The sequence below is a fragment of the Scophthalmus maximus genome, chromosome 2 (genome assembly GCF_022379125.1).
Source record: "Scophthalmus maximus strain ysfricsl-2021 chromosome 2, ASM2237912v1, whole genome shotgun sequence".
Taxonomy (NCBI): Eukaryota; Metazoa; Chordata; class Actinopteri; order Pleuronectiformes; family Scophthalmidae; genus Scophthalmus; species Scophthalmus maximus.
In genome coordinates, this window is record NC_061516.1 from 6018064 (window position 1) to 6039840 (window position 21777).

At 43.4% G+C, this 21777-nt stretch overlaps 1 protein-coding gene across 1 annotated transcript; it reads left to right on the forward strand.

Annotated features, from left to right (window-relative positions):
• Positions 1-620: 620 nt before the first annotated feature.
• ajm1 (apical junction component 1 homolog) lies at positions 621-16808 on the forward strand. The gene is made up of 2 exons (XM_035625252.2): positions 621-861; positions 11565-16808. The coding sequence occupies exon 2, from the start codon at positions 11619-11621 to the stop codon at positions 14892-14894; it is 3276 nt and encodes a 1091-aa protein (XP_035481145.1). The 5' UTR covers positions 621-861; positions 11565-11618; the 3' UTR covers positions 14895-16808.
• Positions 16809-21777: the final 4969 nt, after the last annotated feature.

A 21777-nucleotide genomic window follows, 5' to 3' on the forward strand; every position in this document is an offset into this window, starting at 1 on the left:
ACTCTGTGTGTTCTCTCTCTCCTAATGTATCTCTGACTGCAGAGCTGCAGGATCAAATCCGCTGTTGTTGTGATTATTAGAATTATTAACAAAGAAATTGCATCTATTATTATTGTGATCATAAGAAATCTCTGTCTCCTCTCGCCACAGTGTCAGTGTGTTTCACTGGGTTATCTGTAATATTGTCAGGTCTCGACCCTACTAGTGCCTTGAGATGATGCGCGTTGATATTTGGCGCTGCACAGATACAACTGAAATGCATTTCTTCCAACACTGCCAACATGATGATGGTCCTTTCTGATTGGCGCGTTTCTCCTCACCTCATCCTCCAATAGACCTCGACTCGATCGTTAACCCGCAACCCCTTATCTCTGCCTTGCGAAAGAGCTCGTCGAACCGTTACATGCGCAATGTCTGACGGGAGAATGCTCGTGCACCATCTATCTGTGAGGACAGCGGCACCCACGGCCTCCACGGCAGGCGGTTAATGCGTGCGCAATGGAGGGAGGGAGAGAGAGAGAGAGAGGTGGGGATAGATAGAGGGAGGGAGAGAGAGAGAGAGAGAGAGAGAGGGAGGGAGGGAGAGGAAGAGAGAGAGAGAGAGAGAGAGAGAGAGGTGGGGTGGGGGTAGTGGTGGTGTCGCAGCCTCAGAGATGTGGATGGTGCAGCGGGGTTGCGCCATCGTCGGAGCAGCGACCGGCAGGAGGACCAGTCTGACCGTCAGCACGGATATCTGAGTGTTTCTGTTTCAGCCTTTGTGCATCGGCCCCATGTCGTCACCGGGAAGACACCGTCCCGCTGCCTCGCGCGGCGCCCGGGACAGAACTGGCTGAGCGCGGGCTGCAAGTCCGGACCGATGCGGTAAGAGCAGCCCGTCGCCCGCTGCGCCCTTCGCGTGTGCGCCCGCGCGCTCCACCGGGGCAGAACGTGCACTTCGCCTGCGCACGATCGTGTCGGGTCGTGTGTCCCCCCCCCGCGACGCTCCGCCGGGTTCGACATCAGAATTGTGCAGATTCTTTTTCGGTCGCAAGCGCCGGGGCTCTCGTTTGTGACGTGTCCACACGCGGATGGATGCAGCGGGTTGACTCTCCTGTCCCTCGCTGTCTGGATGTGCTCCCGTCCTCGAGCGTTGACATCATCCTGAACGGGACCTGCAGGCTGCAAGCTGCAGCAGCAGTCAGGAGCCGCCTGCGCAATGTCTGCCCGCTCAGCGCGTCAATGCGTCGTTTGTTCGAGCTCCACGCGTGCCTGTCCGCGCGGCCCGAGCTCGCTCCACTGCAGGCGGCTCGCTGCACTGTTGCATTACGACAGACGGGACACAACTCTGGGTTTGCCGTGATTTTTCTCAAGACAAACACTAGTGAGCCTGGCCGGATTTCGCAGAGATGTATGAAGGCCACAATGTGTGTGTGTGAAGAGAGATGGGTGGATGGATATGTGAAGTCTCTCAAGCTACAACAGCCAATTGCATTACAGTGTTATTATGCATTTCTAGGAACAACTGTTATTGAATTGATTTACTAATGGCTTATACCTGTCCATCCATGTGGGCAGGTGGGGCAGAGCCTCAGTGGGAAAGAAAATGATCCACCCCAAAACATACAACGCGTATGGAACATATAGAAACATGTGGAAAGCCTTTATTGTCATTGTACATAGAATCACACAACCGAATCCGGAGAGCTATTCTGTTCAATGCTAAACAAGTTCAAAGTGCAAAACAGTTCATAAAGAACACACTATGTATTGCATTGCACATCAAAGGGGGGCAGGGATCAAATGAGTTAGCAAAGTGCCTTTCACAGTTAACAGATAGTTCACGCTTGGAAGGTTTTGGTTATTGACAGGAGTGGAGGGTTCGGATGGCCCAGAGTCGGTTTGTCTGACCGCCTGCCGGAGGGCGGGGGGATGAACTAGTGCTGTCCAGGGTGGGAAGGGCTATAGTAGTATTCTTGCCGATGGTCCTCTGGGCAGTGTTGACGACCCTCTCCAGGGCTCCTCTGTCTGCCTCTGAGCAGCCTGGCGCACCACACCGTGATGCAGTACGTCACTGCACTCTCCGTGGCGGAGCGGTAGAGGGCAACCAGCCGCTTCTCCTCCTCAGCACTCTCAGGAGGTGAAGTCTCCGCTGGGCCTTTTGGACCACCGCCGTCGTGGTGGCAGCCCAAGAGGATGGAGGAGACCCCTCTCGACGCAGTCCTCCGTTGATGTGGAGCGGGGCGGGGCTCACCTTGTGCCTGGTGTAGTCGATGACCATCTCCTTGGTTTTAGTGGTCTTAAGTGCCAGGTTGTTTGCAGAGCACCACGCAGACAGCTTCTTAGTTTCCCCTCATGAATTATTTTTCCACGTTAATGCATCATACATTGGTGATAGATAGATAGATATATACTTTATTGAGCCCAAGCTGGGAAATTCCAGTGTTATTATTAGGGCCCGAGCACCGACCAGCAGGTGGCTGGCGAAGGCACTCTTGTATCGGTATTGTTTTGCAATAAATATTACCTATATTGCCTATATGTTCTGTAAGTTAGTCAAGATTTGTAGATTTTTGAAAGTGAAAATAATCATTTCAGTGATTCGGTCTGAATGTCAGTGCGTTGCGCGATATTGGGGCAGGAGACCTCAGCGCTGGCAGATTGATCATATCACCTAGTGGTCAAAGATAGGAACTGCAATACGCGCCGATAGAGGCTCATTGTGGCGGGAATGAGTTCTGTCCTCCTGCTCTACTCTGCGGCTCTCCACTGTTTTCTTCAGTTAGTCCGCAGCGCGCACGTTTAAACTTCCTGCAGAAATGGAGACCAGCAGCAACGCAGCGTCTGCTGTTTCTAATACTGAAGAATTTAGTGATTAGTTGATGATTAAGCAGCTTTGCCTTGATAGACCAGACGTTCTGGTATGATTACGTACTGTCTATTCTCTATTGTAGTAAACATTAAACAGGATATTTATAATAAGTATGTCATATACTTAATTATTATAATAATGAAATGGAAAAAGTGGTCGAGGCTAGCGATTGAGTGCCAGGTGATAGTGGCCGCCCCACTAGAATTTATTTCTTTGCTTCCACTTTTGTATGTCCTCAAGCAAACATTACATATTGACATGTTTTTGCTAAAAAAACAAGCTACTCTCCAGCTTGTGAGCATTTATTATGACAAGCAAGATTTATTTGCCTCCTGACAAGAAGTATTTGCCTCCAGTGGTTGAGTGGCTCATTGTCTAACCTTTTTAATTGTTTCACTTGATATATGCTGGGTATTGTGCGAGCCTTGATCTTATAACTAATGAGCCAGGAGTTGTTAGTTAGTTAGTTGAGGTTCATGACATCTGGTGGCATCTGCTGTAGATGGACATAAACTTGTGTGATCTGTGCATGTGATACGATACGATTCACACCAAAATCCTGGTAAAGACATTTGTTCCAATATTTCCCATAACAAGATGACTACCTCGAGTCGCTTTGTATGGGCTCACTCAAGGCCCTTTAGATTTTTTTGTCAATAAATCGACACCTAGATTTGTACATACAATTCCTCAACACTGCATGAAAGGTGGGGATATTTCACTACCATAGTGTCAATTCTTGCAATTAATGTTGTCACATAGAATAGCATGAAGTGGTATGTCAACAATACTTAGGCTCCTATCAGTCAGTGACCTGCAAAGCCAGAGATCTTCTTCTGTGAGCCTTGACCAATCTAATTTCCCAGTTTCTGCATGCTTGTCATAGCTGGTCAGCTCGGGTAGACTCTCAAGATGAAATATCATGGAGACGAGTGTGCGATCAGTCGTGGCCAGACCATACACAAACTCAACTTTCTCTAGACAGTCATGAGCATCGGCTGTTCATGTGCGGTGATCCAGCCAAGATGTTGTATGCCAGGGCTATTCAATTAAGAGACATTCTGTCTAACAAACTGCGCATTGCATGTGAACCGGCGCTGCCCTACCGACACACTTTATGTAAATGGGCTTGGCAATGAGCGGGAGGAAAGCAAGTAGGAGATGGGGAGGAAGAAGTGCGAGGTCTCACTCCTGCACCATTTCCCGATTGCTCTAAGCCTACTTGGCTAATGTGCCAGCGAGAACCAAACCACAGTTATAGGAAGGCGAGGTCAGGTGCAGGGAGCAGTGAATGCGTCTGCTAGAAATGACTTATTATGCTATACACCAGTCCACATCAAGCTTAATCACACTGATCAGTGGATCATATTCCTTATGCCAGAGTCATTAGAGCCAGATTTGACAGCAAGCCGTCCCTTAGTTGTTGAGACTTTTGAATTAGGATTAATGTGTTGGACTGACCCACCAACTACTGCCCTCCAGCAAGGTGGCATAGTAACACAATGGTCCCAAAGTAGAGTCCATCCATGTTCTTCCACTTATCCGGGGACGGGTCACGGCTAAGCAGGGTGTTTCAGACATGCCTCTCCCCGGCCACGCTTTCCAACCATAATTCAGTGCTGGGTAACTCGATTTTCCTCGTGCATGTGTCTGTGACTCCAGCATTGCGGGATCCAAATCTGTCACTATTATCATTTAGAATATATACCGAGCGTATGTTCTAAATAATCTTTCGTCTCACATATGAGCATGTGTGTATACACACTAAATGGCCAACAGACTGTACTTATATAGCGCTTTTCTAGTCTCATTGACCACCAAAAGCACACCTTCACCCATTCACACACACATTCATACGGGGCTACTATACACCGCAAAATCCACAAAAACTGTACGACACCCTAAAGGAAAGGGAAAACTTGAAAAGAATAATACGGGCACTTGAACAACCACCTCTTTGAGTTCTAGTTTAACAATCCTGATAACTGTTGTCCCTGATTAACTCTAGCCTATAGTTATCGCTGCTTTGAATATTGGCCTGTAGTTGGCATCCAGTCAGTCCACATGGAACAGTGAGTATTGACGATTATTCAGCCCCTATCTGATGGAACAATGCATTAATGGGTTGCTTCTGTATGGTTTGATAGTGGCTGGTGTGTTCATATTATAAGTCATGTTGTCACTCTTTTTTTTAACATATCCTGAGATTTTTCACAGTGCATTCTAGGATTTCACTGTACCTATCCTGATATTCCTGTTCAGCGCTCAAACTACTTCCTGTTTCTTTCAACATAAGAGCATCCTGCGACATATTGAGCGCTTCTCTTTTTTACGTCCATCGTAAAAAGTGACAAACAATTCCTATTTCACACGTGTATCGCATATTTCCCTCCGTGTCACTTCTCGCGCGTGTTTTCGTGGCGTTTTCAACTCACGTCTGGCCAGTTAGATGATTGTCCCGGAGGAACTGAATTATGGCAGAGAAGTCCGGCCGAGCACCGATCACGGGAAAATAAGCCAATCGGTGCACCCCCTAAATGGAAGCTGGCACTCATTATTCACAATTGCAAGAGGCCCTCAAAAAAAGCTGATGAAGCAGTGAACTAAAATGGTAGATATATCCCCTATGTGGCCACTACTTAAGAAGCATCGAAGAGACTCATAAGACAACCCTGCAAAGGTATGAAGAAAATGGAGCAGGGAATATTTATAGAGCTAAAGAGTCAGCTAGTCAGCTTCAAATGTAATGGCAGACTTCACTCAAGAGACACATGATACCAGTGGAATTAGGAACCAAAGCAGAACAATATCTCTATGATGAGCCAGACCCGCTTGAAGCTGACGCGGAACAAAGGATGGGGCCGAGGTTCCTCCTCAATAAAGCCGACTCCGATCAGTCAAAAATGCCTTGATCTGCCCCGATACCGATCACTGGGATCTGTTGAGTATTGGAACTGAATGTTTCATTGCTGTAGTTTGCTAGAGTTTAGTATTTTGACCAGTGCAATCTTGTTTTTGTTTTTTTGGGAGCACACGTAGGAGCGGTGGGTGGGTCTGACTGAGAGCTCGTCCCGTGCGCGCCCACCTACACCTTGTAATGGCGCGGGTCCATGTCTCAGGATTAATGGAGGTCTTGCAAGCAACAGACAGTGATGAGCTCCAAAGCACACAGCGACACGTGTCTGGGGTTCCACAGTGGTCGTCTTTTATGTACGTGCTAACACATCAACCATATCATATGAAATGATATAGTGGCTACACATTAAATCTCTTTAATCTCTCTAATCTCTAATTGAGACCATAATGTACGAAATGAACATCATGCTGTATTGAAGAAGACTTGGAACTAGAGACTGAACCATAAACTCCTCAGGAAAATGTTTACTGATGTTACAAATTGAGTGAGAAATTGATCCATAACATCAGTAAACATTTTCCTGAGGAGTTTATGGTTCAAGTCTTCTTCCAAAAAACCACCAACATGGAATAGGGGATGCTTTAATATGCAGGTGACACTCACAGATATGGTTGTGAGACTCCATCTGTGCTGCACACTTAACCACTTGTCTGAAGAAAAGCCAGGGCACACGACAACTAAATGTAAACTTAGACTGTTGTAAAAACTCTCACAGAGCAACATAAATCTCATCCTTTCCTCTGTGGAGACTTAATGCTCCGTTAGCATATTCAGGGGGGAAACACATACGTTTCAATTTGAGACCCCTCCTCTTTGACTAGACAAGAGGACGGCTTGGGCTGATGCCTGAGGAATGTCTAAAATTGGACCATGACAAAACAAGGTCTCTAAGGAGCAGCTCATCCACACATGATGATGACTTCAATGGCTCTACAGAAGCCCTGCCTGGGGAGCTCTACTTTTGACCTAGATGATATTGTCTTCGTCCCAGGTTACATGATTATAGTCAAGGGGCCAGAAAAGTAGACAATGCGCAATGCGTTATCCCAAGCCCCTCAACCATGCACAAAAGAGGATCCCATCACATACTACCCACCCTGAGGATGTGCACTACAAACTGCCTAAAGCTGGTATCTTCACCCTCATAAATGGCTGTCATGCATTTTTGCAGTGCAAACTAGACAGGGAGAGCATCCCCCTCAGCACAATGTGGACACCATGGTGCAAGTGGGCTATATAATGAGCTCTTTTCAGTGTTTAGCAGCGGCGCTGCTAAATGCATGTAGTGGAAAGACTGCTCTTTTACCTTTAACCAACAAGAATGTCCTGGAACATCTGTGCTGGGCTAAGACCCTGCTGACACCTGGAGAAAGGAGGGGAAAACCCTGGACAGGTCACCAAAGTTTAAAAATATATATATATTTCATACCTTGTGTTTCCTTATTATTCCTCAAAATGACAACGACTCATTGTACATCTGCTAACAGTAGTCGATCTATGGACTAAACAATGTATCGTGACAATTGAACCAATTCATTATGAGACATAGACCTGTCACAATAAACCTGACACACCGCTTGGGTTGGGACTTTAAGCAATGTCTTTTTTTCCTGACCACTCTTTCATAAAGACCAACCTAAAATAATACATAAATAATAATATCAAATATCAAATATAAGTAGTAAAATGATAATCAGTTCATATAAAATATAGTGCAAAGATATAAAATGTAATTAATGAAAATAGTATTAATATAAAAGGATCTTACTAACTGCTCATTCAATTGAATGTTGGCTCGATGTAATAATGAGTACAACAGCGAGCTGCAACAATTGCTAAAAAAATAAATAAAATAAAGGATAATTAAAGTATATGTGCCCTCATGTATCTGCCTGGTCTTGCATCTTGCTTGTGTAAAACAGCTTTAGCCACTAGATCCAAATCAGGTTCAGTCAGGAAGACTTTTCTCTTCATTCTCATTCATTCTGCCTTTCCTTCTCTCACTCTCACTCATGCGCATTCTCAATTTCTTGCAGTCATTTCCCAGGGCTGTCATTTCAGCGATCAGCTGGTCTCATCTATCCAATAGCATTGCAACACACTTTCCTTGTTAGCCTATCATCTGGTTGCTGCCTGTTTAATGTGATGTCTCTTTCTGCCTCCGTCCTGTCATGCTGCTCTTGTGCACGCCCCCCACCTCCCACCTCCCCATCGCCGGCCAGTCTTTGCAGACTCATCAGATTGCTCTCGTCATCCTTCACCAGTCTCTGTTAGCGATCAGCCACCATCACCACTAGTGTCTGGACTCCATGGGGGGATTTATTTGACAAAATAAAACGTTGGTCAGATTTAAATGTACACTCTACTGGTCCATTGTTGAAGGGACCTGAAATCACACAATTGAATGTATTCTCTTTATCTGCAGTGCCGTGGGTCACAGAGCCCACTGAGTGAATTATAATGGAGCTCACTAGTCATTCTTAACATGAGGCTAAGCATGACTGCCTTTCTTTTGAACACAGTGTACAGTTACTTGCAAGCTGTATGAGCAGGAGAGTGGCATGTCATCTCATTTTAGATACTAATAACTAAGTGGAATGCATGGACATCTATTTTCTTTCTCTCCTCGTTGACCTTGCTGTGTAGCGTTCTTAGGGAATACATTATCTTACACCTTCCTCCAAATGTTCCATGGTGCATCTTACTGCATTACATGTTAATACACTGTAATTTTCTTATCTAAGAAAAGGCAAGGATTCAGTGGAATCTAAATCAAAGCAAATCATGCAACAGTGTTAAACATTAGGTTTACCCTACATACCCTATTATGTTCTGAGCAATAGCAATTGATTGCAATTGTAAATTCTTGAAGTGTAAGTACCATCTAAAATTCCTTTGGTTCCAATGATCCAGTCAGTACTAACAGAGAGAAATCCAGATGTAGCATTTTGAAATTCAATGTCATGTGGAGGACACCCTTTGAAATGAAAGCAGTGTATCCAACAACAAAAAATGTGCTTATTAATCCATGCTGTGCTTGGACATGCAGGTTGATGTTCTCATCTCGTGTAACCAGACTACACAGTAGCGTTATGGTGCTCTCTGATCAATCTCACTGGAACAGGTAGAACAGTAGTTTCACCTGGGTCAAACCACTACCTTTGTGAATCCTCATTTGGACTGTTCAGCCGTCCTCTGGGTATTGAGTCAGTGATTTTCCTGGTCAGGTGCCAATACAGTATGTATAAAGTATGTGCAGTGAAACAGGGGTTTCTTGCTGTAACGCCACCTGTTCATACCGGTTAACTACATTAAAAGATCCATGATGGAGACAGGGGAAGACAAATCTTTTGATGTTGCATAAAAATCTATCAAAAAATAAAATACATTTTTGTGTATTATAGTATAATAGGTGATTCAGTGTGCACTGTTGAATGGGGACGTTGGGGGAGGGTCATTCTACAGTGGATGAATGGATATTCTGGGGTGTTCAGTGCCATTGGTGCAATGCACCATAAAAGCCTGTGTTCACTATTCTCACTGGCCATAAGTAAGACCACTACACTTCCTCTGGAGCGGTGGCATCAATTACACTGGAAAGTCATTCACCATGTCTGGGAGGAGATACCAGTTTGATGCATCAATCAGCTCTTTATACTTTGGTGTCTCCATGTGTTACTGGTTGAAGAAGTCATTGATGTCACATGAACACACTCTGAAATCCCTGCAGATTAGAGTATGAAGCAACAGTTACACTCACTTCACGTACATCTGCTATCTCCAAGACAATGTTTTATCATTCGTAGTTTTATTTCCAGTCTTATGGAATATTCACTGCATGTCTTTTCCAGGCATGCAAGTTGTGAGGACATCTTTTATGAAAAACTGCTTGTCTGTTTCCTGTATATTACCAAGTTTTGAACACAATATATATCTGTAAACAGATAGTAAGGAATGTTGACTCAAAACAAAACAAAAACTAATATTCATGGATTTTGAAATGTTTTACATGTGATGGACACTGATGATAATATTACTGCAAAGTTTGCATCTTTTAATAGTGATTTGTAACAGTGATAGGGCTATCAGTAATGTCATTCTAGAGGCCATTGACAAACGATGTATGTAATTGTTTAATTTGGAGGACTTGGCCTTTGTTATTAATTAATACCTCAGGGAAAAGAACTGTGTTTGATTTAGCATTTTAGTGGATTTAGCAATATCAATTACAATTGTGAACGGGGTTGTGACTTAAAATCTGGTTTGGAATTGGATCCAGTATATATCCACTCGACCATACTTTGAACACTGTACATGTGTGCAGTTTTTGTGGTCATTGACTATGAAGATTACCATCAGCGAACTCTTACTGAGCTCTTGCAGTTGCACTCATTTAAAATGGCATTTAGAAACATGCACATGTAGTTGGCCCAGGATTTTAAAAAGCCATTAGCCATTATTCTCCATCTGCTCAGGTCTGCGCATCTGCTCATCTGGTTGCTCAGTATGGGTCAGTCTGGGTCAGCTTCCTCACACAGGTTGCAGCAGCTTGTACTTTTTTCATTTCAGCATCTTTGTGCGTATACTTTTGTTACCTCAGATCTGTTAGATCTGATTGATTGTGTTAAATAATGTGTGTTTACACTATTATTAAAGGCACAGAACAACAATTTATGAATAACTTGCAACATATTTTAGTCTTTTTACTGTTACATATTGTATTAAGAAATATTTGCACAAATTAAATGAATGTAGCATATTAAAATAGTACAGAAAATTAGCCTAATAAAACGTGAAAAAAGGAGTAAAACATTGGAAAAAGTATAGAAACCATATAAAAGCACAAATTATAAAACAGGTAATGTATAATTAAATAGCAGGCAGGACACTACACACATGCCCACAAAATAAATATATAATATCTTCAGTTCTTACTAGCTCACTTAAAGTGGCATTAGCAATGTATTTTTTGCAATTTCTACATAATTTTTTGAAACCCCCTTATAATTTTGAAGTTATAATAACGTCATGTTTTTTTCGATCAATAACATTCACCAGTGCTTAATAGTAAATTTAAAAAAAATGTTAACAGTCTAGCACATATTGTATATGAAAGACTGCATGCAGCGCAGGTGTTGCATCTCTATGAGTGCGTTTTAAGTATTGAGACACACAAGCTCAAAACTTAAACCCTTATTTTGTTTTTTAAATAAATAATATATTTTGTATTGCTTGTTGTTTGAATAACTGGTGTTGAACGCTTTAATACAGATTCAGACTCATGTATTTATATTATAACTTACTTTTGAAGCTGTTGCCATGGAGGAGGTCAAAGCACTTGAAAAATAATTTATTTTAAACTTCAAATAAAAAAATACAAGATGGATCTTATTATAGTTTACTCCATTCTTTCAATACCTTTTAAGCTTTCATAATATTCTGCATTTTTGAAGAACATCTGAAGCTGTGAATGCTTTTGTGTAGTTCATTTTTAAGTGGAAATAGATCTCATGGGGCCCCCATGTCTGCCTAGCCAAACCAATATAAGTGATCTGTTTCCCCACAGATCTGTTTTTAGTGTTTCACTTTAGCCCAGCCAAGGTGAGATGTGGTAGGGCCCTTTGATTATTCACACAGAACAGATCAAATCACTGGCTGTACCACAGAGAAAAAAGCTTTCTACTTTTTCTATGTATAACTAACCATATGGAATAATATTTCTTGTCAATGCATAGTTGGTGGAATATATTTTTACTGTCCACATAAATGTTACTGACTGAATTTTTTTTATCTTTTCAGGTGATATCAACATTAAAGCAACTTGATGGAGAAAACTAGCGGATTCCCTTTAAGATGACACGCACAGACCCGCCTGACATACTGGTATCAACTGTGCATCGAGATATAAAAGTGATTCCCATTTCTTCACACTACAAGTCCTTGCATCCCTCTAAACAATGTGATTCTATAAATTACAGCACACTGGAGGACAGTAAGAGTAACGTCAATAAAAGGCACTGCCATAACTTTGACTTCAAGTCATTGGAGTACCCAAAGTCACACAAATACCCAATGGAGTCCCCATACAGGAAGGCTGATAGGCATGCAGCCAATCTAGATGTTGCTTGGAATGCCTTGGGACGCCAACAGAGGTACCGCTTTTCTGCTCCAGACATTTTTAGCCATAAGTTAAGTTCTCAACCAATGGCTGGTGATATGGCCAGTGAGTTCGTTGCCCCTGAACAAAAAAGAAGGACCAGGTCAAAAAGTGCCCCTCGGGTTCAAACCAGTCTCACCCCTGTGTCTTTTGAAGGGTGCTCATCTTCAGGGAGAAAAGGGAGGGATTCCCAAAGGGCTGCAAGAGACTCTCGCTGGAGACCAGAAGTATCACCTCGTAGGGAATCATCATATGCAGCAACTAGGGCGCATATGCATGACGTACATCCAATTAAGTTGCAGCCTCAAATGAGTGACAGCTATAGATATTCACCTCACTTTGCTGCTGATAATTCCGAGGATGGAGGGCTAGATAAAACAGCAACTAGCCCTCATGTCAGGTGTCGGGTGGACATCAAACCTGATGATGCAGCATTACATCATTCAGGAACAAAACAATCTACACCTCAAGTGGACATACCATGGCAGAGGCACCACAGTGGGGGGAGTAGGAGTCTGACGGTACCACGTCATTTCTCCTACTCTAGAACACCAACTCCCACTGACTCATTAGCTGCAGAGAATAGGCAAACTCATCAATATTCCCGCAGCATGCCAAACAGTTACTTACAGCCCATGGACATTCCCTCACAACTAATTCCTTCATCAGATGATTACTATGGAAGAGAAAGAAGAGCTCATTCCAGTCCTAATGTGCCAACCAAGTTTTTTTATGCAGACAACCCAGGGAGATATGTTACTACTGCTCCTCCTCAGCCAAGTGCTTACTTTCATGATGAACGTTACACACCAGGACAAACATATACTCCAAAAGTGCAATATGTGCAAGATCCAAGGACTCGGATGGTGCATGCTGTAGCTACAAGACCTTATTATCCTGAGATGGAGTCCTGTCAATACTCTGTGCAGACAGGATATCCCAAACCCTATAAAGCAAATGAACCAGGGCCGTACATCATACAGACACCTCCAACCAGAATATTTTATGGGGATGATCCAAGGTCTTATCAAATCCAGACTGCTCCACCAAGGTTTTATTATTCCAGTGACATGTATGCAATGCCACCTGAGCACCATATCCCAGCAAGAGCATATTACACAGAGGGCCGAAGACATGCTAGAGTTATTCCGGCTCAAACAGATGATTGGTATGGCTCAGATGCCTCTGGTTATTCCACCAATCCCGCCTCATATGTATCTCAAGTCACTCCGACCAGAATCCGACAAGAGCCTGTGTTAACCTCTTGGTATGCCAACCCATGTGTAGAACCTCCAAGAATTGGCACAGATTCAAAATCTTACTCAAGGTCCTGGGATAATATTCTCAACTATCATGTGGAGAAGGAACAACCTTTTCCTGTGCAGCGGGGTCAGAGCTATGATGATCTCCTTGACTCTAGGAAGCCTGCAGAAGCCACAGGTGACAAACCTCAACCAGTGGTAGTCAATCTCTCCAGTTCACCAAGACGCTATGCAGCCTTATCAATGTCTGAAAACTCACTAGTTGACAAAAGCCCAACAGAGACATCAAAGAGCACCAGTAAACTCTGGTTTGTCACTCCAGAAATAACAATCACTGATAATGACATTCGACCAGGAAACCTTAATAAGGCTGAAGGACGGTCTGCCAGTTGGGACATTCTTGACTCCAGAAGCACTAAGGGTCCAGAACTGTCCAAGTGTGACTTTGAAAGCTCAACCAAAGAGAAGACACATGACAATGCCTCACTACAGCAAAGCCTAGAACAACTTGATGAGCTTCTGGCAGATCTTGTGACTGACTATAAGCCACCTAGTAGAAGGGCAAGTGAGGACATTCTGGATCAACTTAAGAAGTTAATTGATGAGGAAGAAGCAGTATGTCTGTCCAGAAAGAGCTCACGGGCAGGCACAGAGGAACCAGCTCCTCTCGATAAGCAGCCAACCTCAATAAGAATGAATTCCGATCCTTTTGGAGATATGGATGGGGCCAGTGATGCAATGAAGAGTGTAGATGAGTGTTCTCCAGATCAGAGCCCAGATGAAGATGATACAATGATGTGCTCTAACAACAAATGTCGGAGGACAGAGACCCTGTTCAATGCTTGCTTATATTTTAAATCCTGCCACAGCTGCTACACTTACTACTGCTCCCGTAACTGCCGCAGAGAGGACTGGGACATTCATAAAGAAAGCTGCCTGTATGGAAGAATTGGCAGTACATGCCGTCACATAATCAAACACTGCCGGGAGACTGTTGAAGTCCACAAGGCATTCTCCCGTATTGCCAAAGTTGGCTACCTTTCTCGAGGTAGAGGAGTTCTATTCCTTGGTTTTCCAAACCCTGCAGCATCCAGTAATTTCCTGCAGTATGGCCTGGATAGTCTCCTTATGTCTCCTACATACCTGTCCCTTCGAGAGCTTGATAGCTTCAGGGACAACCTAGGGGAGTACTGTAAGGAGCTGCAACAAGCTGGTAAAGAGTATGACCCAAATGAATGCTTCATCTTGAATGTATCAATTGCTGTTGGTGATCAATTGCCTAATGGGCCATCACCAAGGAACCAAGCTCCAACTGTCAGAAAATATGCAAAGGTTGCCCTGGCTTCCTTCAGCCCTGAGCGGAAGGTTCACAAGAAAGAAAGTGACATGGAAACTCTGATCCTCACTCCACCACCAGGAACAGCAGATATTGACAAAGAGGGAGAGGAGGGCAGGAAGGCCCGGGAAATCTGTTTTATCAATATACAACGAGAGTTAAGAATTCGAGGGGTTTTCCTACGCCACGAATACCCACAGGTGTACCAGCAGCTCTGTGAGTTTGTGGAAAGCAACAGAAGGTTCACTCCCACAACTATTTATCCCATCGATAAGAGGACAGGTAAACAGTTTATGTGCATGATTATGGCTGCCTCTGAGCCAAGGACATTGGACTGGGTAGGCACCCCGCATCTCCTTGATGACATTATTTAAGTGCACCTTTTGTTGTAAATATATATGTATAGAAATACATATATATTGTTACACATATTTATATATAAATCTAGTTATTAACATTTGTAGATACATATTTTGTTATTAAAATGATATATATTCATGTCTGCTTGGACAGTGTTAGTCTTTATCAGAATAATTCCTGTCAGGTGGAGAGTATAGTACACACAATTTATTTGACCTTTTTACATACTTTTTATCCACTAGTCATCTATCTGTATCCTGGTCATGTACTGTTACAACACATTTAGTTTGGTAAGGATAACCTAAAAGGACATTCTGGTGTTACCTCTTTTTGTTACTGTATGTTGTTTGTAACTTAGTCTCTTTAAATGACAGTCAATTTCTGTAAGTGAGTACAACATGGCTATTTTTAATATACATTCTTCAATGGTATATCATTCAGAAAATATATACATTATTTTCTTAGCTATGTAAGTACTTTCTATGCAAAGTTGCTTCATGAGTTAGTACCACAGTCCTGTACAAGGAGTTGTTTTATATTATATTATATTATATTAAAATGTTAGAATGTTGTTTTGGTGGCAACAGAAATCCTCAAAAGAAAATGATGAAAACTGAAAAGAGACTTTAAACATCAATAAAACAGACATTAAGTCGTATTGTTGCTCGGGTAGGAATATTATTTTCAGAGTTAAGATTTTCTTCTTTACTGACTCTAATGGCATACTGAAGAAATTAATTTGAGTACTTCTGTAATTCTACAGAGCAGAATGTGGAGCAGTGCTGGGCTTGACAGCTACTTCCAAAATGGATTTAAAAAAAATGGTGCCAGTTACCAGCCACACAGTTGATGTTGGCCTGTACTGTTCAGTTTTAAACACTGTGAATAGTTAGATTTTATCTACTACAAAAAAAAAAACGTGGTAAAATACCAAACAATCGTGCAATTTCCTTGAAGTTGTATTTTTCACTATATTTGCAAAACAAAATATATAAATTAGCAGCAGAAGTTATTGTCCCTAGAACAATGTGAGCCAGATTTGGCACAGTAGCTATATGATACATAATGCTTGAAAATGACATTTGTTGTGTATTTGTGCACTAGATTTATTATGTGTGATTTTTCGCCTTTTTTTGGTTTTAGCAAATCAGAAAACGATTCGATTGCTCAGTGGTTGCAGAAGTTTCAGAACCATTTATCCGTGCAACTTAGCCATGCTGCCACATTCTTTTTTAAGCATATCGTACATTTCTTGATTTTATTTTTGTAGTGTCCTACATCCCATATTTCTTGACAACACTGATCTGAGGATTTGAAAATCAACTGTTTAACTGGAACATGTTGACAGTGTTTGAAAAAATATAACAATTAAAAACTGACCTAATTTTACAGACGACTCAACATGCTGTATGCAGGAGATGTGAAGAAGCATTTGTCAATCAGTCCACATAAAAAATTGAAAAAGCTGTTTTCGCAAAGTCATCAATCATTCTTCCCCATTCAAACTTTCTTTCTTGATGAATCCGATTTCTTAAGAGTTTTCAAGACAAAATATAATGACACTTGAAGCACAGTATATATTTGAAAATCTGTTGTTTGGCTGACAGGATGTGCTGTACAGATTCAGTAAAAAGTTACTGACTGCATGCGACTAGGTTTTTTATGCTCTGATCTCATTTACATCATACTGATAGTAACTTGCTCGATGAATGGATTTGTGAAAGTGAAAACTACTATGCTGTGTGAGTAAAATCATATGAATTTTCCATTTTTGTCAGTTCTAAGTAAAAGAAACTTGTCAAAGGCAACGAAAAAGAGACCTCACATGTCAAGAAAATCCTGTAATCTTGTATTTTTTATACTTTCAACGTATGTGACTGAGTGTGTCTATTTATAAATTATATCTAATAAATGGAATGGGAACTCTGTTCTGCTGTCTGCCAGCTGAGTGGCTCGTGTTTCTTCAAGGAAAAGGGAAAAAAACGGAAAGCACGGTTATAAACAGGACAATGTGTTGAAGCCTTCAACACCATGATTCTCCCTGCGCTGCCAGGCTTCTCCAGGTGAGAAAAGAGCTCTGTGGAGAAAGAAGATGACGGCGGCATCTACCCATGATGTCAGGCTGGTAGGCGACCTGCAGCGGGTCCATCGATGGTCTCACCAGGGGGCGGAGAAGGACGAGGACCAGGCGCCCCAGCGTCTTCATCAGCTGCGATGTCAGTGCCACCGGCCTGTAGCTGCTCCACAGCTGTGGATCTCTCCCCAGCTTCATCCTCAGGTTGAAGACGCGCTCCACAATCCAGCACAGATGGTCTGCACAGGCCTGGTCCGGAGCCGAGAGCTGGTGCCGTCTCTTTTCTCACCCCTGCCGCCGGTGTATGAATGAGATAAAAAATGGGCCGTATATAGCAGCACTGTATGAATGTGTGTGTGTGACTGGGTGAATATGACTTGTACTGTAGTGTTTGGGTGGTCACTAAGACTAGAAAAAGCGCTACATAAATACAGTTCATTTACCAATCCATTCAAGTCAGGCTAAGGATATACTGTAAATAACAACCTGCTCCAGATTTATCTTCCAGGTGAAGTTGAGAGGATCAGATCAAAAGCTGCCAACGAGCCCGACTATCTGAGCAGAGAGAAGAGAAGTCTGTCAGAAATGTTCATTTATAACCAAGGGGGAATATTGATCAGTGTTTGGATACGTCAAAGGGTTTGATTTTCCTTCTCCTCAAGTTGTCCTGAGCTGCAGTGAACGAATAACAGTCAAAGCATCAACAGTTTTAAAACCAGAGTGGACACACAGAAAGAGTGGAACGGCAAACCGATTCCACTGATCACTGCATGCTAAATCAGTGCAAAATGAGCTCATTCGGGAAGGAGAATCATAATAATCCGTACAAATACAAGAGGGCCTCCGTCAGCCTCCTGCTGGTCGGCGCTCGGTCCCTAAAAAAAATTGTATAGCGCCAGATCACAACACACATCATCTCAAAGCACTTTACATAGTAAGGCCAAGACCATACGATGACACAGAGAAATCCAACAGTTCCCACAATGAGCAGCACTTGGCCAAGAGGGGGCAAAAAAACCCCCCGGTTTAACGGTTTAGCTTCACCTGAGCCTTCCAGAGCGTTTTTCTTTTCTTTTTTTTTACAGAAGAATAAGGAAAGTGAATTTTGTTTCTCATTTCCTGCAGTGGACTCGTCAAAGTTATTACTTCAGGTCCAGTGACCGGGGGTGATGGCCAGAAACAATAACTCTTCCTGTGTGCATGGTACAATTTGTGAGTGGTGTAATAAGATACACTCATTGCCAAGCCCCCTCCTCTCTCTTCTTCTCCTCCTCAGTGGGACTTGATGGTGCCTGTGAAATGAGATAAACCTCTCTGTCATTATTCTGGGCAATGACCTCCAACTGTCCTACAACCCCTTATGAGGCACCTTCGATTTCATTGAACTTCCAGTAGTGTGTGCGTGTGTGTGTGTGTGTGTGTGTGTGTGTGTGTGTGTGTGTAACACAGGTCTCATTCCACTGGCTGGATATCTAGCTGCTCAGCTCAGCATCTTTTGTGACGGCCGGGAGACCGACAGGACTGCGGAGGCACCAATAGGTGCAGCACAGTCGTGCATTCAGGGACCATCTCAACTGTAGCCAAGTGCTCTGAAAACCTGCCACCGGATGTGTGTGTGTGTGTTCACTCAGAATGTAGGCCATGTGAGTAAAAGAATCTCAGACAGAAAGGGAGGGGGCAGACTGGGCCTCAGTTTTTTCCCGGCTGAGCTGTTTCCTTGAGCTCGCTGTGGGACAGAGCAGACTGTTAATGAATATTACCACGTTTCACTGACCAAATGGACTTGAATTGAATGTGACAATCAATTCGTGAAGCGGTTACGAAGGGGCTAACTTCCAAAGTGCCAGACCACCCCTTTGCTCAGGCCGAGTGCTCCACTGCTTCCATACAAGCAATGTTAAAGTTTAACTGACAAACACCCTCTACTATGACTGTTGACCATCAGGAATAACCAAGGTACAAATGTCATTCTGTAAGAAATATTATTCACCCTCTGGCTTGGAGTTACAGGTTCAGATGGAAGGTGGAGATGGCGACGACGAGATCGTGAATACGAGCGGCTGAAATGAGCTCCCTCTGCAGGGTGGATGAGCTCAGCCTTCCAGATAAGGTGAGGAGCTCAGACACCCGGATCGGGGTCGGAGGACAGCCGCTGCTCCTTTTGCCACCTGGGCGCCTTCCTTTGGAGGTTTACTGGGCACGTCCAGCAGGGGTCGAACCAGCACTCGCCGGAGGCACTACATGTCCCTTCTGGTCTGGGAGTTGCCTCCGGATCACCCAGGAAGAAGAGGGAAAGTTCGGCTGGGAAGAGGGATGTCTGGAACACCCTGTTTAGCCGGCTGCCTCCCCGACCCAATCTTGGATAAGCAGAAGAAAGTGGAGGGATGGGTGGATGGATAGTCCATGAATGTCTTGTTCCAGTGGTACAGTATTAGGCAGCAAGCAAATATTTATTCTCAGCGTTGATGTGTTAGAAGCAGGCAAAATGGGCAAGTGTAAGGATCTGACACAGAAGAGCTACCGTAGCAGTAATTGCTGAAAGAGAAAGTGATGCTGGTTCTGATAGAAAGGTGTCGGAACACACAGTCCATTGCAGCTTGCTGCGTATAGGGCTGCAGGGCCGCAGACCACCGTGCTTACAATGGTCAACTGAGCATCAGAACTGGACCACGGACCAATGGAAGAAGGTGGCCTGGTCTGACGAATCACGTCTTCTTTTACATCATGTAGATGGCCGGGTGCTTTGTGTTGCTTACTCCTTGAAAAAGGAAAAGAAATTTAAGAAAAGCGAAAATGTAGAATGGAGCACTTGAAGCGGTGTTTGCCTGTTTGATAAATGTTTATTTACTCGCATAACTCTGGCACTTTTGGGGAATATGTTCATGGTTGAATGCACTTACTGTAAGTGGTTTCAGACAAAAGCGTCTGCTACATGAATGTAATTGGCCGAAACTGCCAAGTGGGGTGTGAGTGTTGGAAACTAGACAGAAATATCACATTTATGTGCTTAGAATAACATAATATTACGGTAGAATAATATTATGGTATATAAATATGGAGATTACATATTGAATCCCTGCCCTGACTGACCCCGTCATGACCTCAACAAGCTACGAAGTTAAAAACAAATTCTCTACTGTTATGTGTTATGTGCCCGTATGTGCCTGAAATAATTGCTGAATAAATATGTAGATTTTTTGCATGTCTATGACAAATCCAGATATACTGAAATATGTCTTGAGTATAAAACTATAGTTCATGTTGTGTAGCAGAAAGGAAGTTATGCAGGAAGTACTTTCTACCTGGACAGGAAATGAAGGGGAGGAAGGAGGGGCAAGAGAGATGATAAATCAGGCTCACCTGTGAGCGAAAAAGGCGGGAAAGTCCAAACAAAGAAACCATGGAGGAGGACCGAGTGAAAGAGGAGTGAGAGTACCCAGAGGAGAAATTAGCAGTTTTAAGCTTTGAAACAAATAAAGAGTAAAAGCAAAGAAAACAGACGAATCATAGTAAACCGAACTGTGACAGACATCCAACACCCGGCCATGAGGGACCTCGCTGGACCTAAGAGTGGGTTGTCAAGATGGACCCTTGCCACTGTTCTGTGGACCTGCTGGAACAGATGAGGGACCCCTGACTGTGGTGGAAGAAAAGAAAGCGAAGCTAAGTCCAGTCTCCGATCTTTAATCTCTGCTGGCTGCCTCTATGTACCTGCCTCCTATCATCCATGTCCATCTCCCTCCTCCCCCCTCTTAGTGATTTACCTGTTTCATTGTACGGTTATCTAGTTGAATATACTTTATTTGGTGAACCTTCTTTGATGTGTTGACTTATGTTTGGTACCTTCTGTAGCCAGGGTCAGTAGGCCGGGCTTCGACCAAATTATTTAGGTAAAATATTTAAAATAGTGACAGGAAAATAACGTCGTATTTCTCCTGTCTGGCGCCCAACGAGCAATTTGGTCATTTATAGTGTGACCAAACTCACGTCCTCATACCAGCGAGACAAAGGATGCCGCAACATTTTTTTCCACGCTTGTTCACTGTTGAATGAGGACAAGTGAGCAGGGATAAAGGATCAAACATCCCATCCGCGTCTCATTGCACAGTCCTGTCTGGAGACGGCCTTCTGTGGTGCATTACACCGTCCTTATCGTCCGGCCAACCATCAATCACCTCTCCGTGTGATGCAACACTAGCCTGGCGGGGTCAGACTAATGCTCCAATGTGTTTTAGTCTGGGACCTCTCGGTTCATTTATCCAGTTTCCAAGAGGCGTCACCACCGGACGCAGAGCAAAATGCCTCCGGCCGCAATTGGGTAGCAACGAATCATGTGACGTCTGTCGAGCAACAGACGAGAGCAGAGGGGAGATGACGTGATGTGTGTGATGATGATTCCACAATGTGTGAGAGACTTGTCGTTTTTGTGGGAGAAATGTGAAGATATCCAGTACTTTTAGTTAAATGCTCGTTCATTAGCGCCAGCCATCTTGGTTGTTTAGAAAAGCCGCGGCGTGGTATAAACCCCGCCTCTTATTGGATAATGGGTTGTGATTGGACCGGCACGTTTTCTGCCGGAGAGAGTTCACTTCCCAAATGAGGAGATCCAGACCGAAGTCTGGCACAGCAAATTAAATGAGCTCCCAGAATTCACCTGGGTCCCAGGCTAATGCAACACAGCATCAAGACCTGATCATACAGTTGAATGAATCCCTCTAAACATTCTAAATATGTTATATTGTCTTTAGCTCGGTGCACATAACAGACTGACAACTGAAGCTGGACGATGTTTGTAAAGAATGTAAAACATTTGCAATCTGAAG

Excerpts from the sequence above, each read along its gene's own strand:
- ajm1 (XM_035625252.2), top strand. The coding sequence starts at position 11,619 with ATGACACGCACAGACCCGCCTGACATACTGGTATCAACTGTGCATCGA.